The following is a 24,052-nucleotide window of genomic DNA, read 5'->3' as shown; positions in this document are numbered from 1 at the left end:
TGTTGTATTGTAGTGGTGTGATGTTGTATTGTAGTGGTGTAATGTTGTATTGTAGTGGTGTAATGTTGTATTGTAGTGGTGTAATGTTGTATTGTAGTGGTGTGATGTTGTATTGTAGTGGTGTGATGTTGTATTGTAGTGGTGTGATGTTGTATTGTAGTGGTGTGATGACGTATTGTAGATATGTAGTGGTGTAATGTTGTATTGTAGCTGGCCAACACATCCAACACAGCCAACACAGTCAACACAGCCAACACACCTTACCTAGCTGGGGTCAGGGGTCATCAGAATGCTGCTAACATAACCTTTCACCTCCATCCAACGAAACCAGAGGTATCCACCAGAACCACAGCATAGCCTAACAGCGACAGACACTTTAAAATGTGCGATTATGATGTTGACACTTTGCTTTTAATGCCAACCAGTGACCTCACAGGATCCAACCCAACACTGTAATGTCTCACACAATTTCCAACTCAGTCAACATGGTGCTACATAACAGTGCCATGATGAAATGTAGACAGGTTGATCTGAAACGTAAACCAACACACAAACACTACTGCACAATCTCATACACTGTACCGTGTTGGGGATTATACCGTATAGCGGGGTATTTGGAAATTGCAGCGGGATGATTTTGAAAACCATCAGTACCATTGAAACTTTCTTTGAAACGTTTCAATAAATTGTAATATTTGAAGCTACTTTTTAAATTAATACCTGCAGTCAACTGATGCAATACGTTAGGAGATGAAGCAGACTGCGTTCTTCATTTCAGCCGTCACATTATTTTACATTATGAAGTTTACCGTAGTTCCTCAGAACAGTTGAGCCGTGTTGGTTTGTAAATAACAACATGAGAAAAGGGAAGCAGCTGAGATCAGCTGTGTCTTTGGTTTGCTAGTAATCTCAGTAACTGGCTGAATTAATAAGGAGACTGGGCATCATATAGTGTCAGATTTCTGCCGTGTTTGAGAAGCGTTTTGGATGAGTAATCTGTACAGCTGCCACTGCCATTTAGATTTACCTCTCCTCGGCCCCTCAGTCTGCTCTTCTCCGAGCAGACAGGCAGGCCGTTTCCCTAGCGACCCCAGTGTACACCATAGGGAACCTATTCAATTCCTAGAGGAGCTATGTCATTAACACTAAAAGTTCCAGATTGGGCTGAAAATGGCAGCCATCTTGGTCAGGGAGAAATCCAAACCAGTCTAATTGGAATGACTGGCAGTAGAGGTATTTCCCTCCATAAGGTAAAACCTAGATAATAATATTATTATTCCTTTATGCAGGAAAATAAAAGGAACGTGATATCAGAAATTGTGAAATAAAATTGTACTATACACTGACCTTAGCTGATAGGCCAGGTAGCAAAACAGACATATTCCTGCACTGGAGCCAGGTCAGCATCCCCCCCAACAACACCCACAGAGCTACTCACCACTCGTGTCGTTATTAGCGTCCAAGGCTTCCACTATCAACGTGTATGACCTCTGGGGAAGACAAAGAGTTCAGGGTCAACAACCAAACAACATCTGAACATCAAAAAAATATATCAACTCAGCAAAAAAAAGGACCCTGTCTTTCAAAGATAATTTGTAAAAATCAAAATAACTTCACAGATCTTCATTGTAAAGGTTTTAAACACTGTTTCCCATGCTTGTTCAATGAACCATAAACAATTAATGAACATGCACCTGTGGAACGGTCGTTAAGACACTAACAGCTTACAGACGGTAGGCAATTAAGGTCACAGTTATGAAAACGTAGGACACTAAAGAGGCCTTTCTACTGACTCTGAAAAACACCAAAAGAAAGATGCCCAGGCGTGAACGTGCCTTAGGCATGCTGCAAGGAGGCATGAGGACTGCATATGAGGCCAGGGCAATACATTGCAATGTCTACACTGTGAGAGGCCTAAGGCAGCAATACAGGGAGACAGGATGGACAGCTGATCATCCTCGCAGTGGCAGACCACGTGTAACAACACCTGCACAGGATCGGTACATCAGAACATCACAGCTGCGGGACAGGTACAGGATGGCAACAATAACTGCCCGAGTTACACCAGGAATGCACAATCCCTCCATCAGTGCTCAGACTGTCCACAATAGGCTGAGAGATGCTGGACAGAGGGCTTGTAGGCCTGTTGTAAGGCAGGTCCTCACCCGACATCACCGGCAACAGGAGATGCACTGCAGTACTTAATGCCACACCAGATACTGACTGTTACTTTTGATTTTGACCCCACCTTTGTTCAGGGACACATTATTCCATTTCTGTTAGTCACATGTCTGTGGAACTTGTTCAGTTTATGTCTCAGTTGTTGAATCTTGTTATGTTCATACAAATATTTACACATGTTAAGTTTGCTGAAAATAAACGCAGTTGGCAGTGAGTGAGAATACATTTATTTTTGCTGATATATATATATGTATATATAAAAAACACTGAAAACCTCTAACAGCAACAGTTCGAACTAACAGCAACACCATCTGCGATAGTATCTGGTGTCTGTGTGACTGCAAACTATAAAATTAAGATTGAGAATCCTAGAACGGCATGGTATGAAGGTCAGCCATTTTGGTCAGGGAGTTGGTCAACCATGGTTTGCCAACGCTGTGATAAATGATTTGAATCCATTATTTTACATGATCCTATCTGCACTGTTTTAACTAGGAAGACCATTTAAGGAATTATCCCATAAATTGCTGAAATTAACTGCCAATATGCCAACATACCATTCAAACAATGCAGTCAACCCACAGCCATACACTGGCTGAAACCAGCTGAACAAAAATTAGACAAGTTGAAAATACAACAAGTACTGCTATTGTCATATACAGTATATGCACATAATAGCATTTTTCCTGAGTATTCATGAGTATTTCTTGCCAATTGAAAGGGTTTTCCATGCTAGCAGTCGTGCCTGTATGTCAGTCTCACAGTAGCAACGTAACTTGAACTACAAGATAATACATTTCAGGCATTCACAGCTTAGATTTTGAAACGCATTTAGTCTTAAATTTACTGTTAAGTGAACCTTGCATTGTTATACATAGATACAATTTTTGTAAATAATCTCAGGAGGGCTTAAAGTGTACAGTAGCACAAAAAGCACTCCCTCTATAGAGAATGTAAATTGCAATAAATATTGCTCAATACTAACTTTGCATAATATTGTAGTCCATTGCGTATATTTATACCACAAACCACTGGTTTCCATGTATGTTATGAGGAGACGTTGCTGTTCTGTCTTTTCACCATTAATCACTGTTGCTCCAAATAAGCACGGTATGCTCCTACCACGCCCGGTATGCTCCTACCACGCCCGGTATGCTCCCACCACGCCCGGTATGCTCCTACCACGCCTGGTATGCTCCCACTAAGCTCCTACCACGCCCGGTATGCTCTCACTAAGCTCCTACCACGGTATTCTCCCACCACGCCCGGTATTCTCCCACCACGCCCGGGATTCTCCCACCACGCCCGGGATTCTCCCACCACGCCCGGTATTCTCCCACCACGCCCGGTATTCTCCCACCACGCCCGGTATTCTCCCACCACGCCCGGGATTCTCCCACCACGCCCGGGATTCTCCCACCACGCCCAATATGCTCCTACCACGCCCGGTATTCTCCTACCACGCCCGGTATTCTCCTACCACGCCCGGTATGCTCCTACCACGCCCAATATGCTCCTACCACGCCCGGTATTCTCCTACCACGCCCGGTATTCTCCCACCACGCCCGGGATTCTCCCACCACGCCCAATATGCTCCTACCACGCCCGGTATTCTCCTACCACGCCCGGTATTCTCCTACCACGCCCGGTATGCTCCTACCACGCCCAATATGCTCCTACCACGCCCGGTATTCTCCTACCACGCCCGGTTTTCTCCTACCACGCCCGGTATTCTCCTACCACGCCCGGTATTCTCCTACCACGCCCAATATGCTCCTACCACGCCCAATATGCTCCTACCACGCCCAATATGCTCCTACTAAACCCGGGTTGCATTGAAACACATGGGGTTGTGTGTTTTTATCTGGAAAATTCAATGAGCATAGATATATTTTGTCCAGATCTAAGTTGGTTAAAACACATGGCTAAAGTTCTGCATATTATGAATCTAGCCATGGTGCCTTTAGCAAACATTAGAACCAATTAGAATCCTCTAATCTCTCCAAGACATCTGGAGTGGACAGGAAGTGGTTGATGCAGAGAGAGAAGATGGAGACTAGGGTTGAGGGATTTAAAAAAATGGGACAAAAATACAAACAAATGAAGGAGAAGATGACTTTGGGACGACTACTCATGTAGTTCGGGCCGGGGCATTTTCATATTGTCACCCTTCATTCATCCCGGTGATTTGTGGTCCACAACCTGTACACCAGTAGAAAGGTCGATTTGAAATTGTCAGCAGACAGGCTTTAGGAAGAAGTTTCTAATGTTAGTTCAAATATTTTTAGTCATAAAAATGAAGTCATAAAAAGTAATAAAACTTAATGTGAGATTAATGTTTCACGTCATCTCCACTTCTTTTCCTACAAAGATTAGGGCAATACGGAGCCTTAGGGCAATACGGAGTCTTAGGGCAATACGGAGCCTTAGGGCAATACGGAGCCTTCACACCCCTTGACTTTTTACATATGTTGTTGTGCAACAGTCTGAATTTAAAATGGATTACATTGAGATGTTATTTCACTGGCCTACACACCCCATAATGTCAAAGTGGAATAATATCCATTTTGTTTTACAAATATAAAAATGAAAAGCTGAAATGTCTTGAGTCAATAAGTATTCAACCCCTTTGTTATGGCAGGCCTAAAGTTCAGGAGTAAACATTAACAAGTCATACAATACGGAAATGGACTCATTGTGCAATAAGTGTTTAACATGATCTTTGCAGCCAGTTCACGAGTGATACAAGTCAGTGTTCGACGTCCATCCGTGTCTGAGGACATTGGGAGATGACGTGGAAACTGGAAACTAGGGGGCAACAGTAAGCGCTGTTACCTTCAAGAAGAGTGTTGTGGACAGATGGCAGATGGGCGTAAGCATCTGGTGCCAAAGGACCAGCAATAGTTGGGTTTTTTTCTACGATTTTTGTTTTAAGCTTATCCCAAACCTTAACCGGAGTCAATCCCAAACCTTAACCGGAGTCAATCCCAAACCTTAACCGGAGTCAATCCCAAACCTTAACCGGAGTCAATCCCAAACCTTAACCAGAGTCAATCCCAAACCTTAACCGGAGTCAATCCCAAACCTTAACCGGAGTCAATCCCAAACCTTAACCGGAGTCAATACCTCAAGATTTTCAGAGGTAATGACTAAACTTACAAAATGTGACTTTTGGAAACAACTTCTAAATTTTACATTTGAGAAACATGGATGAACTTTTGAATGACTACCTCATCTCTGTACCCCACACATACAATTATCAGTCGAGCAGTGCATTTCAAACACCGATTCAACCACAAAAGATAAGGGAGGTTTTCCAATGCCTCACAAAGGGCACATATTGGTAGGTGTGTTTAAAAATAATAATTAAAAAGCAAACATTGAATATCCCTTTTTATTATAGTGAGTTTATTAATTACACCTTGGATGGTGTATCAATACAACCAGTCACGACAAAGATACAGGCGTCCTTCCTAACTCAGTTGCCCGGGAAAAAAAAGAAAAAACAGTTTGAGTTTAATGGCTGTGATATGAGAAAACTGAGGATGGATCAACAATCAACAATACTAACCTAATTGACAGAGTGAAAAGAAGGAAGCCTGTACAAAATAAACTATATTCCAAACATCCTGTTTGCAACAAGGCACTAAAGTAATACTTCAGAAAATGTGGCAAAGCAATTCACTTTTGTCCTGAAAACATATTACTGAGTACCACTCTCAATGTTTTCAAGCATAGTGGTGGCTGCATCATGTTATGGGTATGCTTGTAATACTTCCTAGCAAAATCCTAGTCTGGCAAAGCAATTCACAAATATACACAGCAATTGCTTCCCAAGAAGACAGTGAATGTTCCTGAGTGGCCAACTTAGACTTAAAATTGTACTTTAAAATCTGTGGCAAGACATGAACCATGGTTGTCTAGCAATGATCAACAACCAATGTGTCAGAACTTGAAGAATTTAGAAAATAATAAAATGGGTAAATATTGCACAATCCAGGTGTGCAAAGCTCTAACAGACTTACCCAGAGAGACTCACAGCTGTAATCAATGCCAAAGGTGCTTCTACAAAGTGCTGACTCAGGGGTGTGAATACTTCTCCATTTTGAATCCAGGATGTAACACAACAAAATGTGGAATAAGTCAAGGGATATGAATACTTTATATATGTTTAGAAATGTCTCAATTTAGATTTTGGTGGGATTAATAAGTACACTTATCCAATTTATAATTATATGACAATATTTTAGGTTGACAATTCTATTCCACAATTTCCTTTTATTTTACTCCATAAAGGAATAATAATATTATTATCTAGGTTTTACCTTATGGAGGGAAATACCTCTACTGCCAGTCATTCCAATTAGACTGGTTTGGATTTCTCCCTGACCAAGATGGCTGCTATTTTCAGCCCAATCTGGAACTTTGAAGGTTTATGACATACAGTGGCTTGCAAAAGTATTCACTCCCTTTGGCATTTCTTCCTATTTTGTTGCCTTACAACCTGGAATTTAAAAAAAAAAATATATATATATATATATATATTATTTTTATTTTTTGGGGGGGGGGTTGATTTACACAACATGCCTACCACTTTGAAGATGCAAAATATAATGTTATCATTAAACAAGAGAAACGACCAAAAAACAGAACTTGAGCGTGCATAACGAATCACCGCCCCAAAGTCAATACTTTGTAGAGCCACCTTCTGCAGCAATTACAGCTGCAAGTCTCTTGGGGTATGTCTCTATAAGCTTGGCACATCTAGCCACTGGGATGTTTCCCCATTCTTCAAGTTAAAACTGCTCCAGCTCCTTCAAGTTGAATGGGTTCCGCTGGTGTACAGCAATCTTTAAGTCACACCACATATTCTCAATTAGATTGATGTCTGGGCTTTGAGTAAGCCATTCCAAGACATGTAAATGTTTCCCCTTAAACACTTGAGTGTTGCTTTAGCAGTATGCTTAGGGTTATTGTCCTGCTGGAAGGTGAACCTCCGTCCCAGTCTCAAATCTCTGGAAGACTGAAACAGCTTTCCCTCAAGAATTTCCCTGTATTTAGCGCCATCCATCAATCCTTCAATTCTGACCAGTTTCCAAGTCCCTGCCGATGAAAAACATCTCCACAGCATGATGCTGCCACCACCATGCTTCACTGTGGGGAGGGGTTTCTCATGGTGATGAGAGGTGTTGAGTTTGCACCAGACATAGCGTTTTCCTTAATGGCCAAAAAGCTCAATTGTAGTCTCATCTGGCCAGAGTACCTTATTCCATATGTTTGGGGAGTCTCCCACATGCCTTTTGGCGAACACCAAACATGTTTGCTTATTTTTTTCTTTAATAAGCAATGGCTTTTTCCTGGACATTCTTCAGTAAAGCCCAGCTCTGTGGAGTGTACTGCTTAAAGTGGTCCTATGGACAGATACTCCAATCTCTCTGCTGTGGAGCTTTGCAGCTCCTTCAGGGTTATCTTTGGTCTCTTTGTTGCCTCTCTGATTACTGCCCTCCTTGCCTGGTCTGTGAGTTTAGGTGGGCGGCCCTCTCTTGGCAGGTTTGTTGTGGTGCCATATTCTTTCCATTTATGAATGGATTTAAATGGTGCTCCGTGGGATGCTCAAAGTTACAGATATTTTTTCATAACCGAACCCTGATGTGTACTTCTCTACAACTTTGTCCCTGACATGTTTGGAGAGCTCCTTGGTCTTCATGGTGCCCCTTGCTTAGTGGTGTTGCTGACTCTGGGGCCTTTCAGAACAGCTGTATATATACACCTTGATCATGTGACACTTCATGTGACATCATGTGACACACTAAAGTCCATCTGTGTGCAATCTAACTAATTATGTGACTTCTGGAGGTAATTGGTTGCACCAGATCTTATTTAGAGGCTTCATAGCAAAGGGGCTGAATACATATGCACGCACCACTTTTCAGTTGTAATTTTTTTTTATGTATTTTTTTTAATAAACAAGTAATTTTTTTCATTTCACTTCACCAATTTGGACATATATAAACTTTATTTAACTGTGGCTAGATAACACTGCTGCTCCATCCTGGGTCTCTGACTCCTCTCTACAGATTAGGCGCCGGAGAAGGATACAGTGATTTATTTACAATTCAAGGCACACTTAACCAGCATGGCTGCCACAGCATTCTGCAGCGATACACCACCCCATCTGGTTTGGGCTTAGTGGGACTATCATTTTGTTTTTCAACAGGACAATGACCCAACACACACCTCCAGGCTGTGTAAGAGCTCTTTGATCAAGAAGGAGAGTGATGGAGTGCTGCAGTCCTCAGATGACCTGGCCTCCACAATCACCAGACCTCAACCCAATTGAGATGGATTGGTGTGGTGCTCAGCATATGTGGGAACTCCTTCAAGAGTATTGGAAAAGCATTCCAGGTGAAGCTGGTTGAGAGAAGGCCAAAAGTATGCAAAGCTGTCATCAAGGCAAAGGGTGGCTATTTTGAAGAAACAAATCATATTTTATATAAACACTTTTTTTGGTTACTACATGATTCCACGTTATTTCATATTTGATGTCTTGATTATTATTCAACAATGTAGAAAATAGTAAAAATAAAGAAAACCCTGGAATGACTAAGTGTTTCTAAAACGTTTGACCGGTACTGTAGTTAAACACATCCACACTTGTAACCTTGTGGGGACACACAATTCAGTCCCATTCAAAATCCAATTTTCCCTAACCCGTAGTCTTACCCTAACCCTACCCCAAAAGCCAAACTTCAACCCTAGCTCTTAACCCTGGTACTGAGAGAGAGAGAGAGATACAGTTGAAGTCAGAAGTTTACATACAACTTAGCCAAATACATTTAAACTCAGTTTTTCACAATTCCTGACATTTAATCCTTGTAAAAAATTCCCTGTTTTAGGTCAGTTAGTATCACCGCTTTATTTTAAGAATGTGAAATGTCAGAATAATAGTACAGAGAATAATTTATTTTAGCTTTTATTTATTTCATCACATTCCCAGTGGGTCAGAAGTTTACATATACACTCAATTAGTATTTGGTAGCGTTGCCTTTAAATTGTTTAACTTGGGTCAAATGTTTCGGGTAGCCTTCCACAAGCTTCCCACAATAAGTTGGGTGAATTTTGTCCCATTCCTCCTGACAGAGCTGGTGTAACTGAGTCAGGTTTGTAGCCCTCCTTGCTCACACACACTTTTTCATTTCTGCCCACAAATTCTATATGGGATTGAGGTCAGAGCTTTGTGATGGCCACTCCAATACCTTGACTGTTGTCGTCCTTAAGCAATTTTGCCACAACTCTGGAAGTACACTTGGGGTTATTGGGAACTGGAAGGAAAGACGACCAAAGGAGGAATTGGCTTTGGGGGTGACCAGTGAGATATACCTGCTGGAGCGCATGCTACGAGTGGGTGCTGCTATGGTGACATGATGCTGCCACCCCCACAACATGATGCTGCCACCCCCACAACATGATGCTGCCACCCCAGTCCTTGGTTCCAAATATTGGGGGAAGATGCCAGAGCTGAGGATGATGTTAAAGAGTTTAAGTATTTAAGCCAATTGGAGTTTGTGGACTGTATATTTGATAATTTCATTGAGGATACCATCAACACCACAGAACCCACTTTTTGGGTTGGAGGGTTTTTATTTTGTCCTGTAGTTCATTCAAGGTAATTGGAGAATCCAGTGGGTTCTGGTAGTCTTTAATAGTTGATTCTAAGATTTGTATTTGATCATGTATATGTTTTTGCTGTTTGTTCTTTGTTATAGAGCCAACAAGATTGGAGAAGTGGTTTACCCATGCATCTCCATTTTGGATAGATAACTCTTCGTGTTGTTGTTTGTTCATTGTTTTTAAAATTTTCCCCAGAAGTGGTTAGCCTCTTTGGGATAGGGGGCAGCATTTTCACTTTTGGATAAATAGAGTGCCCAATTTCAACTTCCTGCTACTCATGCCAATAAAATAAGATATGCATATTATTAGTAGATTTGGATAGAAAACACTCTGAAGTTTCTACAACTGTTTGAATCATGTCTGTGAGTATAACATAAATTATGTAGCAGGCAAAACCCCAAAGACTAACCATTCCGAATTTTTTTTTTTTAGGTCACTGTCTAGTCAATGAGTTTCATTGGGAAACAAGATTTCTAAGGCACTTGTTTGCAGTTCCTACCACTTCCACTGGATGTCACCAGTCTTTGGGAATTGGTTGAGGTTATTCCTTTGTGTAATGAAGAAGTACGGCCATCTTTGATCAGGGTAACGTTATGTGTACTGTTTGAGAGTTGCGCAAGAATAGAAAAGTAGCGTTAGTTTGTGATCCTCCTGTATTGAAAACAGATAGACCCGTCTTCAATTTGATCGATTATTAACGTTTAAAATACCTAAAGTTGTATTACAAAAGTAGTTTGAAATGTTTTGGCAAAGTTTACAGGTGACTTTTGAGATATTTTGTGGTGACGTTGTGCAAATTGTTTTTTTTCTGGATCAAACGCGCCAAATAAATGGACATTTTGGATAAATATCGACGGAATAAACCGAACAAAAGGACCATTTGTGATGTTTATGGGACATATTAGAGTGCCAACAGAAGAAGCTTGTCAAAGGTAATGCATGATTTAGATTTTATTTCTGCATTTTGTGTGGTGCCTGCAGGGTTGAAATATGCTACCCTCTTTGTTTACTGTTGTGCTATCATCAGATAATAGCTTCTTATGCCTTCGCCAAAAAGCCTTTTTAAAATCTGACATGTTGGCTGGATTCACAATGAGCGTAGCTTTAATTTGGTATCTTACATGTGTGATTTAATGAAAGTTTGAATTTCATAGTATTTTATTTGAGAGAGAGGTTAAACAGGTCAACATTTTTCTTAAGTTGTCTGTTTGACATTTTTAGATTTGAAGCTGAGAGATCAAATATACTGTTTAGGTTTTCTACTGCCATGTTTACACCTTCACTATTACAGTGAAACATTTTGTCCAGGAAGTTGTCTAGAAGGGAGTGTGGGAACTCCTTCAAGAGTATTGGAAAAGCATTCCAGGTGAAGCTGGTTGAGAGAAGGCCAAAAGTATGCAAAGCTGTCATCAAGGCAAAGGGTGGCTATTTTGTTGTTGCTCAATTGTTTTTTGGTAGATTTCCACACGACTTTCCTTCCACCTATAACATTTCATAGTATTGTTCCGTTCCTTGGACTTTGATGCCTCATGATTGAGTTTTGCTCTGTTCAAGTAGACTGTGATTTTGCTGTCATCTGATGGGGGTGTCAGTGGGCTGACTGTGAACGCTCTGAGAGACTTTGGGTTGAGGTCAGTGATAAAGTAGTCTACAGTACTACTGCCAAGAGATGAGCTATTGGTGTACCTACCATAGGAGTCCCCTCGAAGCCTACCATTGACTATGTACAGACCCAGCGTGCGACAGAGCTGCAGGAGTTGTGAGCCGTTTTTGTTGGTTATGTTGTCGTAGTTGTGCCTAGGGGGGCATATAGGGGAGGGAATGCTGTCACCTCCAGGTAGGTGTTTGTCCCCCTGTGCTGAGGGTATCTTCTCTGTGGCTGTGAATGGAGCTATTGTACATGGTTACAATCAGCTTGGCAGACTGTTCATCTGATTGACTTTAGATTTAGTCAACCCTGTGATGTTGTAGACATTGGCAGGCCTGGCGATCAGTTTGTCCACAGATAGTCGCCTTTACAAGCAGCACAAGGCTAAGGTCCATGTTGATATCAATGTCATGACAACTTGATAACACAAATTAACGAAAACAGAAAACTTTCCATAAGAAAAAAAAGACTGTTTCAAGTCTCTGATTATAGTAAACTACCCAGACATGGAACATTATTTAAAAATGTCACGAATAATGGATGGACTTATCTCAGCACTGCTCGAATGACAGCTGTCCACGATAGGGTCAGACAGGGTTCCATTTCAGTCTTGATGGGTCTTGGCCCTAGTTGCCGTTGTACAGAACAACAGAGGAGGTCTTTCCCCATTGGTTAGACCTAGAGGTCGCTATAATAGAATGGAGGCCGTCTTTCATTGAGATCCGGCTTCCTCCTCCTCCCAGGTGTCTCTGTACTTCAGCAAGCAGCAACAATCACCAGGGATAGTTATCATATCAACTCTTTGTACTCAGAAAATTGATTGGCTCTTGTGGACAGACGGCAGAGGCGGGTGATTGGTTGGGTGCCACTGGTTGATAAAAAGGGACATGGTAAGGACTGAAGCTCTGCTTTGCCTGGAGCTGGCCTGCTGTCCCTCCCAGCTACAGTGCCTTGCGAAAGTATTCGGCCCCCTTGAACTTTGCGACCTTTTGCCACATTTCAGGCTTCAAACATAAAGATATAAAACTGTATTTTTTTGTGAAGAATCAACAACAAGTGGGACACAATCATGAAGTGGAACGACATTTATTGGATATTTCAAACTTTTTTAACAAATGAAAAACTGAAAAATTGGGCGTGCAAAATTATTCATTATTCGCCACCTTTTGCTGCGATTACAGCTGTAAGTCGCTTGGGGTATGTCTCTATCAGTTTTGCACATTGAGAGACTGACATTTTTTCCCATTCCTCCTTGCAAAACAGCTCGAGCTCAGTGAGGTTGGATGGAGAGCATTTGTGAACAGCAGTTTTCAGTTCTTTCCACAGATTCTCGATTGGATTCAGGTCTGGACTTTGACTTGGCCATTCTAACACCAAGATATGTTTATTTTTGAACCATTCCATTGTAGATTTTGCTTTATGTTTTGGATCATTGTCTTGTTGGAAGACAAATCTCCGTCCCAGTCTCAGGTCTTTTGCAGACTCCATCAGGTTTTCTTCCAGAATGGTCCTGTATTTGACTCCATCCATCTTCCCATAAATTTTAACCATCTTCCCTGTCCCTGCTGAAGAAAAGCAGGCCCAAACCATGATGCTGCCACCACCATGTTTGACAGTGGGGATGGTGTGTTCAGCTGTGTTGCTTTTACGCCAAACATAACGTTTTGCATTGTTGCCAAAAAGTTCAATTTTGGTTTCATCTGACCAGAGCACCTTCTTCCACATGTTTGGTGTGTCTCCCAGGTGGCTTGTGGCAAACTTTAAACAACACTTTTTATGGATATCTTTAAGAAATGGCTTTCTTCTTGCCACTCTTCCATAAAGGCCAGATTTGTGCAATATACGACTGATTGTTGTCCTATGGACAGAGTCTCCCACCTCAGCTGTAGATCTAGATCTGTAGAGCAGTTCATCCAGAGTGATCATGGGCCTCTTGGCTGCATCTCTGATCAGTCTTCTCCTTGTATGAGCTGAAAATTTAGATGGACGGCCAGGTCTTGGTAGATTTGCAGTGGTCTGATACTCCTCCCATTTCAATATTACCGCTTGCACAGTGCTCCTTGGGATGTTTAAAGCTTGGGAAATCTTTTTGTATCCAAATCCGGCTTTAAACTTCTTCACAACAGTATCTCGGACCTGCCTGGTGTGTTCCTTGTTCTTCATGATGCTCTCTGCGCTTTTGACAGACCTCTGAGACTATCACAGTGCAGGTTCATTTATACGGAGACTTGATTACACACAGGTGGATTGTATTTATCATCATTAGTCATTTAGGTCAACATTGGATCATTCAGAGATCCTCACTGAACTTCTGGAGAGTTTGCTGCACTGAAAGTAAAGGGGCTGAATAATTTTGCACGCCCAATTTTTCAGTTTTTGATTTGTTAAAAAAGTTTGAAATATCCAATAAATGTCGTTCCACTTCATGATTGTGTCCCACTTGTTGTTGATTCTTCACAAAAAAATACAGTTTTATATCTTTATATTTGAAGCCTGAAATGTGGCAAAAGGTCGCAAAGTTCAAGGGGGCCGAATACTTTCGCAAGGCACTGTATGTCTGCCACTGGGCCTGGGCCTGCTGTCCCTCCCGGCTATGTCTGCTTGGGCCTGGGCCTGGCCTGCTGTCCCTCCCAGCTATGTCTGCCACTGGGCCTGGGCCTGCTGTCCCTCCCAGCGATGCTTGTCACTGGGCCTGGCCTGCTGTCCCTCCAAGCTATGCCTGTCACTGGGCCTGGGCCTGCTGTCCCTCCCAGCGATGCCTGTCACTGGGCCTGCTGTCCCTCCCAGCGATGCCTGTCACTGGGCCTGGCCTGCTGTCCCTCCCAGCGATGTCTGCCACTGGGCCTGGCCTGCTGTCCCTCCCTATGCCTGTCACTGGGCCTGGGCCTGCTGTCACGATGCCTGTCACTGGGCCTGCTGTCCCTCCCAGCGATGCCTGTCACTGGGCCTCCTGGGATGTCTGCCACTGGGCCTGGCCTGCTGTCCCTCCCAGCGATGTCTGCCACTGGGCCTGGCCTGCTGTCCCTCCCAGCGATGCCTGTCACTGGTCCTGGGCCTGCTGTCCCTCCCAGCGATGCCTGTCACTGGGCCTGGCCTGCTGTCCCTCCCAGCGATGTCTGCCACTGGGCCTGGCCTGCTGTCCCTCCCAGCGATGTCTGCCACTGGGCCTGGCCTGCTGTCCCTCCCAGCGATGTCTGCCACTGGGCCTGGCCTGCTATCCCTCCTGACTATGCCTGCCACTGGGCCTGGGCCTGGCCTGCTATCCCTCATGACTATACCTGCCACTGAGCCTGGCCTGCTGTCCTGCCCGGCTATGCCTGTCACTGGGCCTGGGCCTGCTGTCCCTCCCAGCTATGCCTGTCACTGGGCCTGGGCCTGCTGTCCCTCCCAGCTATGCCTGTCACTGGGCCTGGGCCTGCTGTCCCTCCCAGCTATGCCTGTCACTATGCCTGCTGTCACGAGGCCTGTCACTGGGCCTGGGCCTGCTGTCCCTCCCAGCGATGCCTGTCACTGGGCCTGGGCCTGCTGTCCCTCCCAGCGATGCCTGTCACTGGGCCTGGCCTGCGGTCCCTCCCAGCTATGTCTGCCACTGGGCCTGACCTGTGGTCCCTCCTAGCTATGCCTGTCACTGGGCCTGTGGCTTTGATTGGGTCCCTCTCGTCCCGCCACACTCGGTTGGAACTCAGGCATTTCCTTAACCACACCACCCACACGCCACTGCTGTACTTAATGAGGATAGGCCTGGCTATCCATCCACACGCTGTGACAGTATAAAGACAACCAGCTCAGCCAAAAGCGTCTTCAGCATTCCCCCTATCTTGATATAAACTAGTTAAAGTAAGTAGTTAGACAACTTATTAAGCCATCTTCCCTTACTGAAACACATTCAGCGAACCATGCTTTCCAGACACAGACACACAGAGAGAGAGAGACAGCCAAACAGAGAGAGAGACAGCCAAACAGAGAGAGAGAGACAGCCAAACAGAGAGAGAGAGACAGCCAAACAGAGAGAGAGAGACAGCCAAACAGAGAGAGAGAGACAGCCAAACAGAGAGAGAGAGACAGCCAAACAGAGAGAGAGAGACAGCCAAACAGAGAGAGAGAGACAGCCAAACAGAGAGAGAGAGACAGCCAAACAGAGAGAGAGAGACAGCCAAACAGAGAGAGAGAGAAACAGCCAAACAGAGAGAGAGAGACAGCCAAACAGAGAGAGAGAGACAGCCAAACAGAGAGAGAGACAGCCAAACAGAGAGAGAGAGCCAAACAGCCAAACAGAGAGAGAGACAGCCAGAGACAGAGAGAGAGAGACAGAAACAGCCAAACAGAGAGAGAGACAGAAACAGAGAGAGAGAGACAGCAAACAGAGAGAGAGAGACAGCCAAACAGAGAGAGAGAGACAGCCAAACAGAGAGAGAGAGCCAAACAGAGAGAGAGACAGCCAAACAGAGAGAGAGAGACAGCCAAACAGCCAAACAGAGAGAGAGAGACAGCCAAACAGAGAGAGAGAGAAACAGCCAAACAGAGAGAGAGAGAGAGAGACAGCCAAACAGAGAGAGAGACAGAGAGAGAGAGACAGCCAAACAGAGAGAGAGACAGCCAAACAGAGAGAGAGACAGCCAAACAGAGAGAGAGACAGCCAAACAGAGACAGAGACAGCCAAACAGAGAGAGAGACAGCCAAACAGAGACAAACAGAGAGAGAGACACAGAGAGAAACACAGAGACAGACAAACAGAGAGAGAGACAGCCAAACAGAGAGAGAGACAGCCAAACAGAGAGAGAGACAGCCAAACAGAGAGAGAGACAGCCAAACAGAGAGAGAGACAGCCAAACAGAGAGAGAGACAGCCAAACAGAGAGAGAGAGACAGCCAAACAGAGAGAGAGAGACAGCCAAACAGAGAGAGAGAGACAGCCAAACAGAGAGAGAGACAGCCAAACAGAGAGAGAGACAGCCAAACAGAGAGAGAGACAGCCAAACAGAGAGAGAGACAGCCACACAGAGAGAGAGACAGCCAAACAGAGAGAGAGACAGCCAAACAGAGAGAGAGACAGCCAAACAGAGAGAGACAGCCAAACAGAGAGAGACAGAAACAGAGACAAACAGAGAGAGAGAGACACAGAGAGAAACACAGAGACAGACAAACAGAGAGAGACAGGCTCAATGGCCCTGGCTACTACAGGAATGTAAGTGGCCCTTGCTCTAGCTTTGGAACATCTGCAGAACACCTTTGCATGTTACGCCACGCACATTCCCACAGACAGAGGGACCATGGTGACAGGGACCATGGTGACAGGGACCATGGTGACAGGGAAGGACCAGCCAGGCTGACTGTTCCACCTTACTGCACCCTGTGTGTGGCAGCCTAGGGAAGCCTTCTGAAAACTACAAACTGTCCCAAATCCAGATCTGTTTAAAATCACTAAGATATGCATTTAGCGGCACACCGTCTGTATTTGAGTATTTTGAAAGTTATATAATCTTGAAAACTTGATTACTGACATGCAAAGCATTTTGGGGATTATATCAACAATTGACTGAGGAAACAAATACCAAAAGAGAGCTTTTGGATGGAATTTCCCTTTAAAAAGGTTGACTTTTGCCAAAAAGTAAAAACAGCATTCAAAGAGTCCATTATGTTTTTTTCTAATTCCATTAAGCTAAAAAATAGCAACACTTCGTTTGACTGTTTTAAAAGACTTCTCAGATACTGGGAAGGGGGAACTAGGTTGCACATGTCAATTTCCAGTCTGCCTATACAACCCATCAAGCAGTAATGCACTACTATTGGGACATTTCTGTTGGTTACATTGCAACAGGAAAGATGAATCAAGCATATCTATCTATCGATCTATTTCTTATGAAATAGGCCTAGAACTTGAACCCAGATCTGACAGCAGCATGTAGGGACTAGGAGGAAGAACATAGTGGGGCTGGAGAAGAGTGAAACCTGGGCCAAGTTGTTTAACGTTGCAGAACGCCACGAATACAGCTGATGTTAAGAGGCATACATGTTCTACATTGCATATTTCTATCTGAGTGTTAAAACGTGTTGGTCCTGCGGAACACACCCCTTAAGGGTCAAATTAGTCTCTTCCCAAAGCTGTAGTGGAGTGCCCCGAGTGAGTCTGCCAGGCAAGACTAGGGTCATACCACATGTTTACTGTCTCTTGTTCATAGCAACACTGGGGTTAGTAAACCACAATCTCCCACACAACATCATAACACCAAACCAGAGTCCCTGTCACAACATGACATTAATTCACAGTGTAAGAATTGAGAGGTGGGAACCAGAACTGACATGATCAAAGGGTGGAGTCCTCTGACAACTTGGGGCCAGCTGGATACAGGGTGGAATCCTCTGACAACTTGGGGCCAGCTGAATACAGGGTGGAATCCTCTGACAACTTGGGGCCAGCTGAAAACAGGGTGGAAACCTAACAACTTGGGGCCAGCTGCATGCAGGATGGAATCCTCTGACAACTTGGGGCCAGCGGAATACAGGGTGGAATAGTAACAACTTGGGGCCAGCTGAATACAGGGTGGAAACCTAACAACTTGGGGCCAGCTGGATACATGGGGGAATAGTAACAACTTGGGGCCAGCTGGATACAGGGTGGAATAGTAACAACTTGGGGCCAGCTGAATACAAGGGGGAAACCTAACAACTTGGGGCCAGCTGGATACAGGGTGGAGTCCTCTGACAACTTGGGGCCAACTGGATACAGGGGGAAAACCTAACAACTTGGGGCCAGCTGGATACAGGGGGGAAACCTAACAACTTGGGGCCAGCTGGATACAGGGGGGAAACCTAACAACTTGGGGCCAGCTGGATACAGGGTGGAAACCTAACAACTTGGGGCCAGCTGAATACAGGGTGAAATCCTCTGACAACTTGGGGCCAGCTGAATACAGGGTGGAATAGTAACTACTTGGGGCCAGCTGAATACAGGGTGGAAACCTAACAACTTGGGGCCAGCTGAATACAGGGTGGACACCTAACAACTTGTAACCAGCTGAATGCAGGGTGGAATCCTCTGACAACTTGGGGCCTGCTGAATACAGGGTGGAATAGTAACAACTTGGGGCCAGCTGAATACAGGGTGGAATCCTCTGACAACTTGGGGCCAGCTGAATACAGGGTGGAATCCTCTGACAACTTGGGGCCAGCTGGATACAGGGTGGAATAGTAACAACTTGGGGCCAGCTGGATACAGGGTGGAATAGTAACAACTTGGGGCCAGCTGGATACAGGGTGGAATAGTAACAACTTGGGGCCAGCTGAATACAGGGGGAAACCTAACAACTTGGGGCCAGCTGGATACAGGGTGGAAACCTAACAAATTGGGGCCAGCTGGATACAGGGGGAAACCTAACAACTTGGGGCCAGCTGGATACAGGGTAGAAACCTAACAACTTGGGGCCAGCTGGATACAGGGTAGAAACCTAACAACTTGGGGCCAGCTGAATGCAGGCTGGAATCCTTTGACAACTTGGGGCCTGCTGAATACAGGGTGGAATAGTAACAACTTGGGGCCAGCTGAATACAGGGGGAAACCTAACAACTTGGGGCCAGCTGGATACAGGGTGGAAACCTAACAAATTGGGGCCAGCTGGATACAGGGGGAAACCTAACAACTTGGGGCCAGCTGGATACAGGGTAGAAACCTAACAACTTGGGGCCAGCTGGATACAGGGTAGAAACCTAACAACTTGGGGCCAGCTGAATGCAGGCTGGAATCCTTTGACAACTTGGGGCCTGCTGAATACAGGGTGGAATAGTAACAACTTGGGGCCAGCTGAATACAGGGTGGAATCCTCTGACAACTTGGGGCCAGCTGAATACAGGGTGGAATCCTAACAACTTGGGGCCAGCTGGATACAGGGTGGAATAGTAACAACTTGGGGCCAGCTGGATACAGGGTGGAATAGTAACAACTTGGGGCCAGCTGAATACAGGGTGGAAACCTAACAACTTGGGGCCAGCTGGATACAGGGTGGAAACCTAACAACTTGGGGCCAGCTGGATACAGGGGGAAACCTAACAACTTGGGGCCAGCTGGATACAGGGTAGAAACCTAACAACTTGGGGCCAGCTGGATACAGGGTAGAAACCTAACAACTTGGGGCCAGCTGAATACAGGGTGAAACAGTAACAACTTGTTGCCAGCTGAATACAGGGTGGAATAGTAACAACTTGTTGCCAGCTGGATAACAGAACTCCATGGGGCCACCTCTGCCAGATGTTATTGATAGAAGAATACTCTGAATCAAGAAATAAAAAACCTTGTCCTAATGTAGGCTCTCCATATTTCTAGCATAATAATGACTGGCATAATTTAAATCGTAGATTTCTCTTTGTAGAAAACAAATGACAATTTCACACCTGTGGTCTGGTGAATTAGTTAATGAGGACGCCATGGAGATCTCCCGTGTCAAATGACTTAATGGTAGGTAGGTTGACAGACAATATGCAACATTAAACCATTCTCTATGTTTTATTCTTATTGGACTAGACAAGTGATTGATTAGCAGTATAATTGCAAATATAACCGAGCTAAAGTTACATCCCATAACACGTAGAGACATACAATCCTTTTCGTATTTTTTTTTTAAAACCCCCAAAATATTATGGTTATCCTGTTTTAACAGTCTAGCCTAATTATGTTTAGGTCATTGAAGAGGTCTAAGATAGTTACTTACTGGCCAGGCAAAACTGAACGGCAAAACAATCCTGGATCGTTCATTCCTCGCAGAGCTCTTCAAAGAAAACACATTTCCTCCCAGGACAGGCGTAGATCCGGACCCGAAACTGCACGGTCCCGCAGCTGAGACCCGCGACTGGTATTCCTTCAAACACACTTTAAAATACGTATCACACTCATCCATCCTGCATTTCCGATCCCCGGTGATCCGTGAACCGTCACAACACTGCCCGTTAAGAAGCTCGCCGTTCCGGTTGTTCATCGATAAGATGTCCAACTCGAACTGACCGGTTCCCTCCACCACCTGTTGGTAAAAGCAGAACCAAGGAACGGTGAAACCGCTGGACACGGAGAGAGTGTAACGGCGCAGACAAACGGTGCAGTTTGCTTTTATAGATTCATGCAAAATAAACTGTTGCTGAGAATTCCACATTTTGTGGAGTTAAAATCTCAGCGAGGCAAAGTGAAATTATTGCACTGATAAATAGATAGTCAGCTAGAAAAACAACAAAAACAGTTGCAAGCGCCTCTACACAACGATGTAAACTATGGATAATATAATCACACTAATTGAGCCATAAAGTTCTCGAAAACAACTAAATCTGACTTGTTAAACACATTTGACCGGGCAAAACTCAAAACGGGCTTGGTGAGGAGGGTTGCACCCGATCAATGCAGCCCAACAACACATAAAAACACAAACAACCATAGAACTTATAGACTAACTATACATTTCCCACAGTCCGAACATGATGTTTTAAATCAACGTAGCATACAGAAGAATCAATGCGTCCACAGTAGCCCTCTGGGCATATTCCACAATGTGCAACGGTAAAGTAATCCACATACCTTTGCATAAAACCACAACAATAACGCATGTAAACAAAAAGCAGCAACGCCAACAACCGAGCCCAGTCTCAAAACCATGTCTCTGGTGTTGTCTTGCAGCTCCGCTTGGAAACTAGACCGCGTCTGGCCGATTAAAAGCTCCAATGTAAAACATGCACGGAGTAGAGAACAAGACTTTCTCCAACAAGACACAGTTTTGCAACACAGATTTTTTTTTAAATAAAAAAGCTTCCTTTTTCCTTTCCTCTGTCTGCTCAGGGTCTTCTAGTTAGTTCGTATCTTTATATTCCTTTGCTATCCATTTAGTTATCTGCAGAAAAAAAGCATGCAGGTTGATTTACTCTGTCTGTCCACAGCTGATCTGAAAGCTTGTCCGAACTACACAGAAAGTGACTGGCTAGAACGCTGATTTACATATATTCATGAGGCAAGGAGTAGAAGACCACGCCTCTGCGTGTTGCTTTTTCTCAGCCTTGTTCTAATCTACAGTTACAAATTGCAATTCGTACAGTATTTTGACGAATTTGCAAAACGTATGTTATGAATTTAAATTTGTTGTGACTAACTTTGGCTCCATATTTAACATGTTATGTAAAATATGTGTTTAAAAAAAAAAGAAAAAAGAAGATGAATCAGCCCCATGAGTGAGTCTGAGAATTCAGATTATGTAGAAAATAAACTTGGAGAAATTCCCAGTTTCTGGCACATTATTTGTTATTTGTGATGTGGAATACTGATCATGTCTAAAGAACCAATGTGTCCTATGATGAGTGTTGTTTGTCAAGCCGTTTAGGCTCCTCTTATCTTCTAGAAAGTCCTTTTAGGCTCCTCTTATCTTCTATAAAGTCCTTTTAGACTCCTCTTGTCTTCTATAAAGTCATTTTAGGCTCCTCTTGTCTTCTATAAAGTCTTTTTAGGCTCCTCTTATCTACTATAAAGTCATTTTAGGCTCCTCTTATCTTCTATAAAGTCATTTTAGGCTCCTCTTGTCTTCTATAAAGTCATTTTAGGCTCCTCTTGTCTTTTATAAAGTCCTTTTAGGCTCCTCTTATCTTCTATAAAGTCCTTTTAGGCTCCTCTTATCTACTATAAAGTCCTTTTAGGCTCCTCTTATCTTCTATAAAGTCATTTTAGGCTCCTCTTGTCTTCTATAAAGTCCTGTTAGGCTCCTCTTGTCTTCTATAAAGTCCCGTTAGGCTCCTCTTGTCTTCTATAAAGTCCTTTTAGGCTCCTCTTGTCTTCTATAAAGTCCTGTTAGGCTCCTCTTGTCTTCTATAAAGTCCCGTTAGGCTCCTCTTGTCTTCTATAAAGTCCTTTTAGGCTCTTCTTGTCTTCTATAAAGTCATTTTAGGCTCCTCTTGTCTTCTATAAAGTCCTGTTAGGCATGCCTCTTGGTGTCACATAGCATGTTAAAGGCTCTTGTTCTGGTTAGGCTGACACATAATTGGTCAATCATCTTGTGTTGTCAGACATGGATGTGTAGGTCTAAATGGGTCATGGGTGTGTGGTTCTAAATGGGACATGGGTGTGTGGTTCTAAATGGGTCATGGGTGTGTGGTTCTATATGGGACATGGGTGTGTGGTTCTAAATGGGTCATGGGTGTGTGGTTCTAAATGGGACATGGGTGTGTGGTTCTAAATGGGTCATGGGTGTGTGGTTCTATATGGGACATGGGTGTGTGGTTCTAAATGGGTCATGGGTGTGTGGTTCTAAATGGGACATGGGTGTGTGGTTCTAAATGGGTCATGGGTGTGTGGTTCTAAATGGGACATAGGTGTGTGGTTCTAAATGGGACATTGGTGTGTGGTTCTAAATGGGACATGGGTGTGTAGGTCTAAATGGGTCATGGGTGTGTGGTTCTAAATGGGACATGGGTGTGTGGTTCTAAATGGGTCATGGGTGTGTGGTTCTATATGGGACATGGGTGTGTGGTTCTAAATGGGTCATGGGTGTGTGGTTCTAAATGGGACATGGGTGTGTGGTTCTAAATGGGTCATGGGTGTGTGGTTCTAAATGGGACATGGGTGTGTGGTTCTAAATGGGACATTGGTGTGTGGTTCTAAATCGGTCATGGGTGTGTGGTTCTAAATGGGACATGGGTGTGTGGTTCTAAATGGGACATGGGTGTGTGGTTCGAACTGGGTCATGGATGTGTCGTTCTAAATGGGACATGGGTGTGTGGTTCTAAATGGGTCATGGGTGTGTGGTTCTAAATGGGACATGGGTGTGGGGTTCTAAATGGGACATGGGTGTGTGGTTCTAAATGGGTCATGGGTGTGTGGATCTAAATGGGACATGGGTGTGTGGTTCTAAATGGGACATGGGTGTGGGGTTCTAAATGGGTCATGGTGGATCTAAATGGGTCATGGGTGTGTGGTTCTAAATGGGTCATGTTGGTTCTAAATGGGTCATGGATGTGTAGGTCTAAATGGGCCATGGGTGTGTGGTTCTAAATGGGACATGGGTGTGTGGTTCTAAATGGGACATGGGTGTGTGGTTCTAAATGGGTCATGCGTGTGTGGTTCTAAATGGGTCATGGGTGTGTGGTTCTAAATGGGTCATGGGTGTGTGGTTCTAAATGGGTCATGGGTGGGTGGTTCTAAATGGGTCATGGTGGATCTAAATGGGACATGGATGTGTGGTTCTAAATGGGTCATGGGTGTGTGGTTCTAAATGGGTCATGGTGGATCTAAATGGGACATGGGTGTGTGGTTCTAAATGGGTCATGGGTGTGTGGTTCTAAATGGGACATGGATGTGTGGTTCTAAATGGGACATGGGTGTGTGGTTCTAAATGGGTCATGGTGGATCTAAATGGGACATGGATGTGTGGTTCTAAATGGGACATGGGTGTGTGGTTCTAAATGGGTCATGGTGGAACTAAATGGGACATGGATGTGTGGTTCTAAATGGGACATGGGTGTGTGGTTAAAAATGGGTCATGGTTGTTCTAAATGGGCCATGGATGTGTGGTTCTAATTGGGACATGGATGTGCGGTT

The 24,052-nt window shown here is 44.2% G+C and overlaps 1 protein-coding gene across 1 annotated transcript in view; it reads right to left on the bottom strand.

Annotated features, from left to right (window-relative positions):
* The window catches only part of LOC139377019 (protein jagged-1b-like), a 145,361-nt gene extending 123,946 nt beyond the window's left edge, over nt 1-21,415 (bottom strand). Inside the window, exons 1-3 of the mRNA XM_071120089.1 lie at nt 21,053-21,415; nt 20,202-20,507; nt 1,439-1,490 (exon numbers count right to left, since the gene is read on the bottom strand). Coding sequence (XP_070976190.1) covers nt 1,439-1,490; nt 20,202-20,507; nt 21,053-21,130 — 436 coding nt within the window. The 5' untranslated portion in view covers nt 21,131-21,415. The remainder of the gene's footprint in view (nt 1-1,438; nt 1,491-20,201; nt 20,508-21,052) is intronic.
* Nucleotides 21,416-24,052: the final 2,637 nt, after the last annotated feature.

This window comes from Oncorhynchus clarkii, chromosome 20 (assembly GCF_045791955.1).
Source record: "Oncorhynchus clarkii lewisi isolate Uvic-CL-2024 chromosome 20, UVic_Ocla_1.0, whole genome shotgun sequence".
Taxonomy (NCBI): Eukaryota; Metazoa; Chordata; class Actinopteri; order Salmoniformes; family Salmonidae; genus Oncorhynchus; species Oncorhynchus clarkii.
This window is presented reverse-complemented; position numbering and strand designations above follow the sequence as displayed.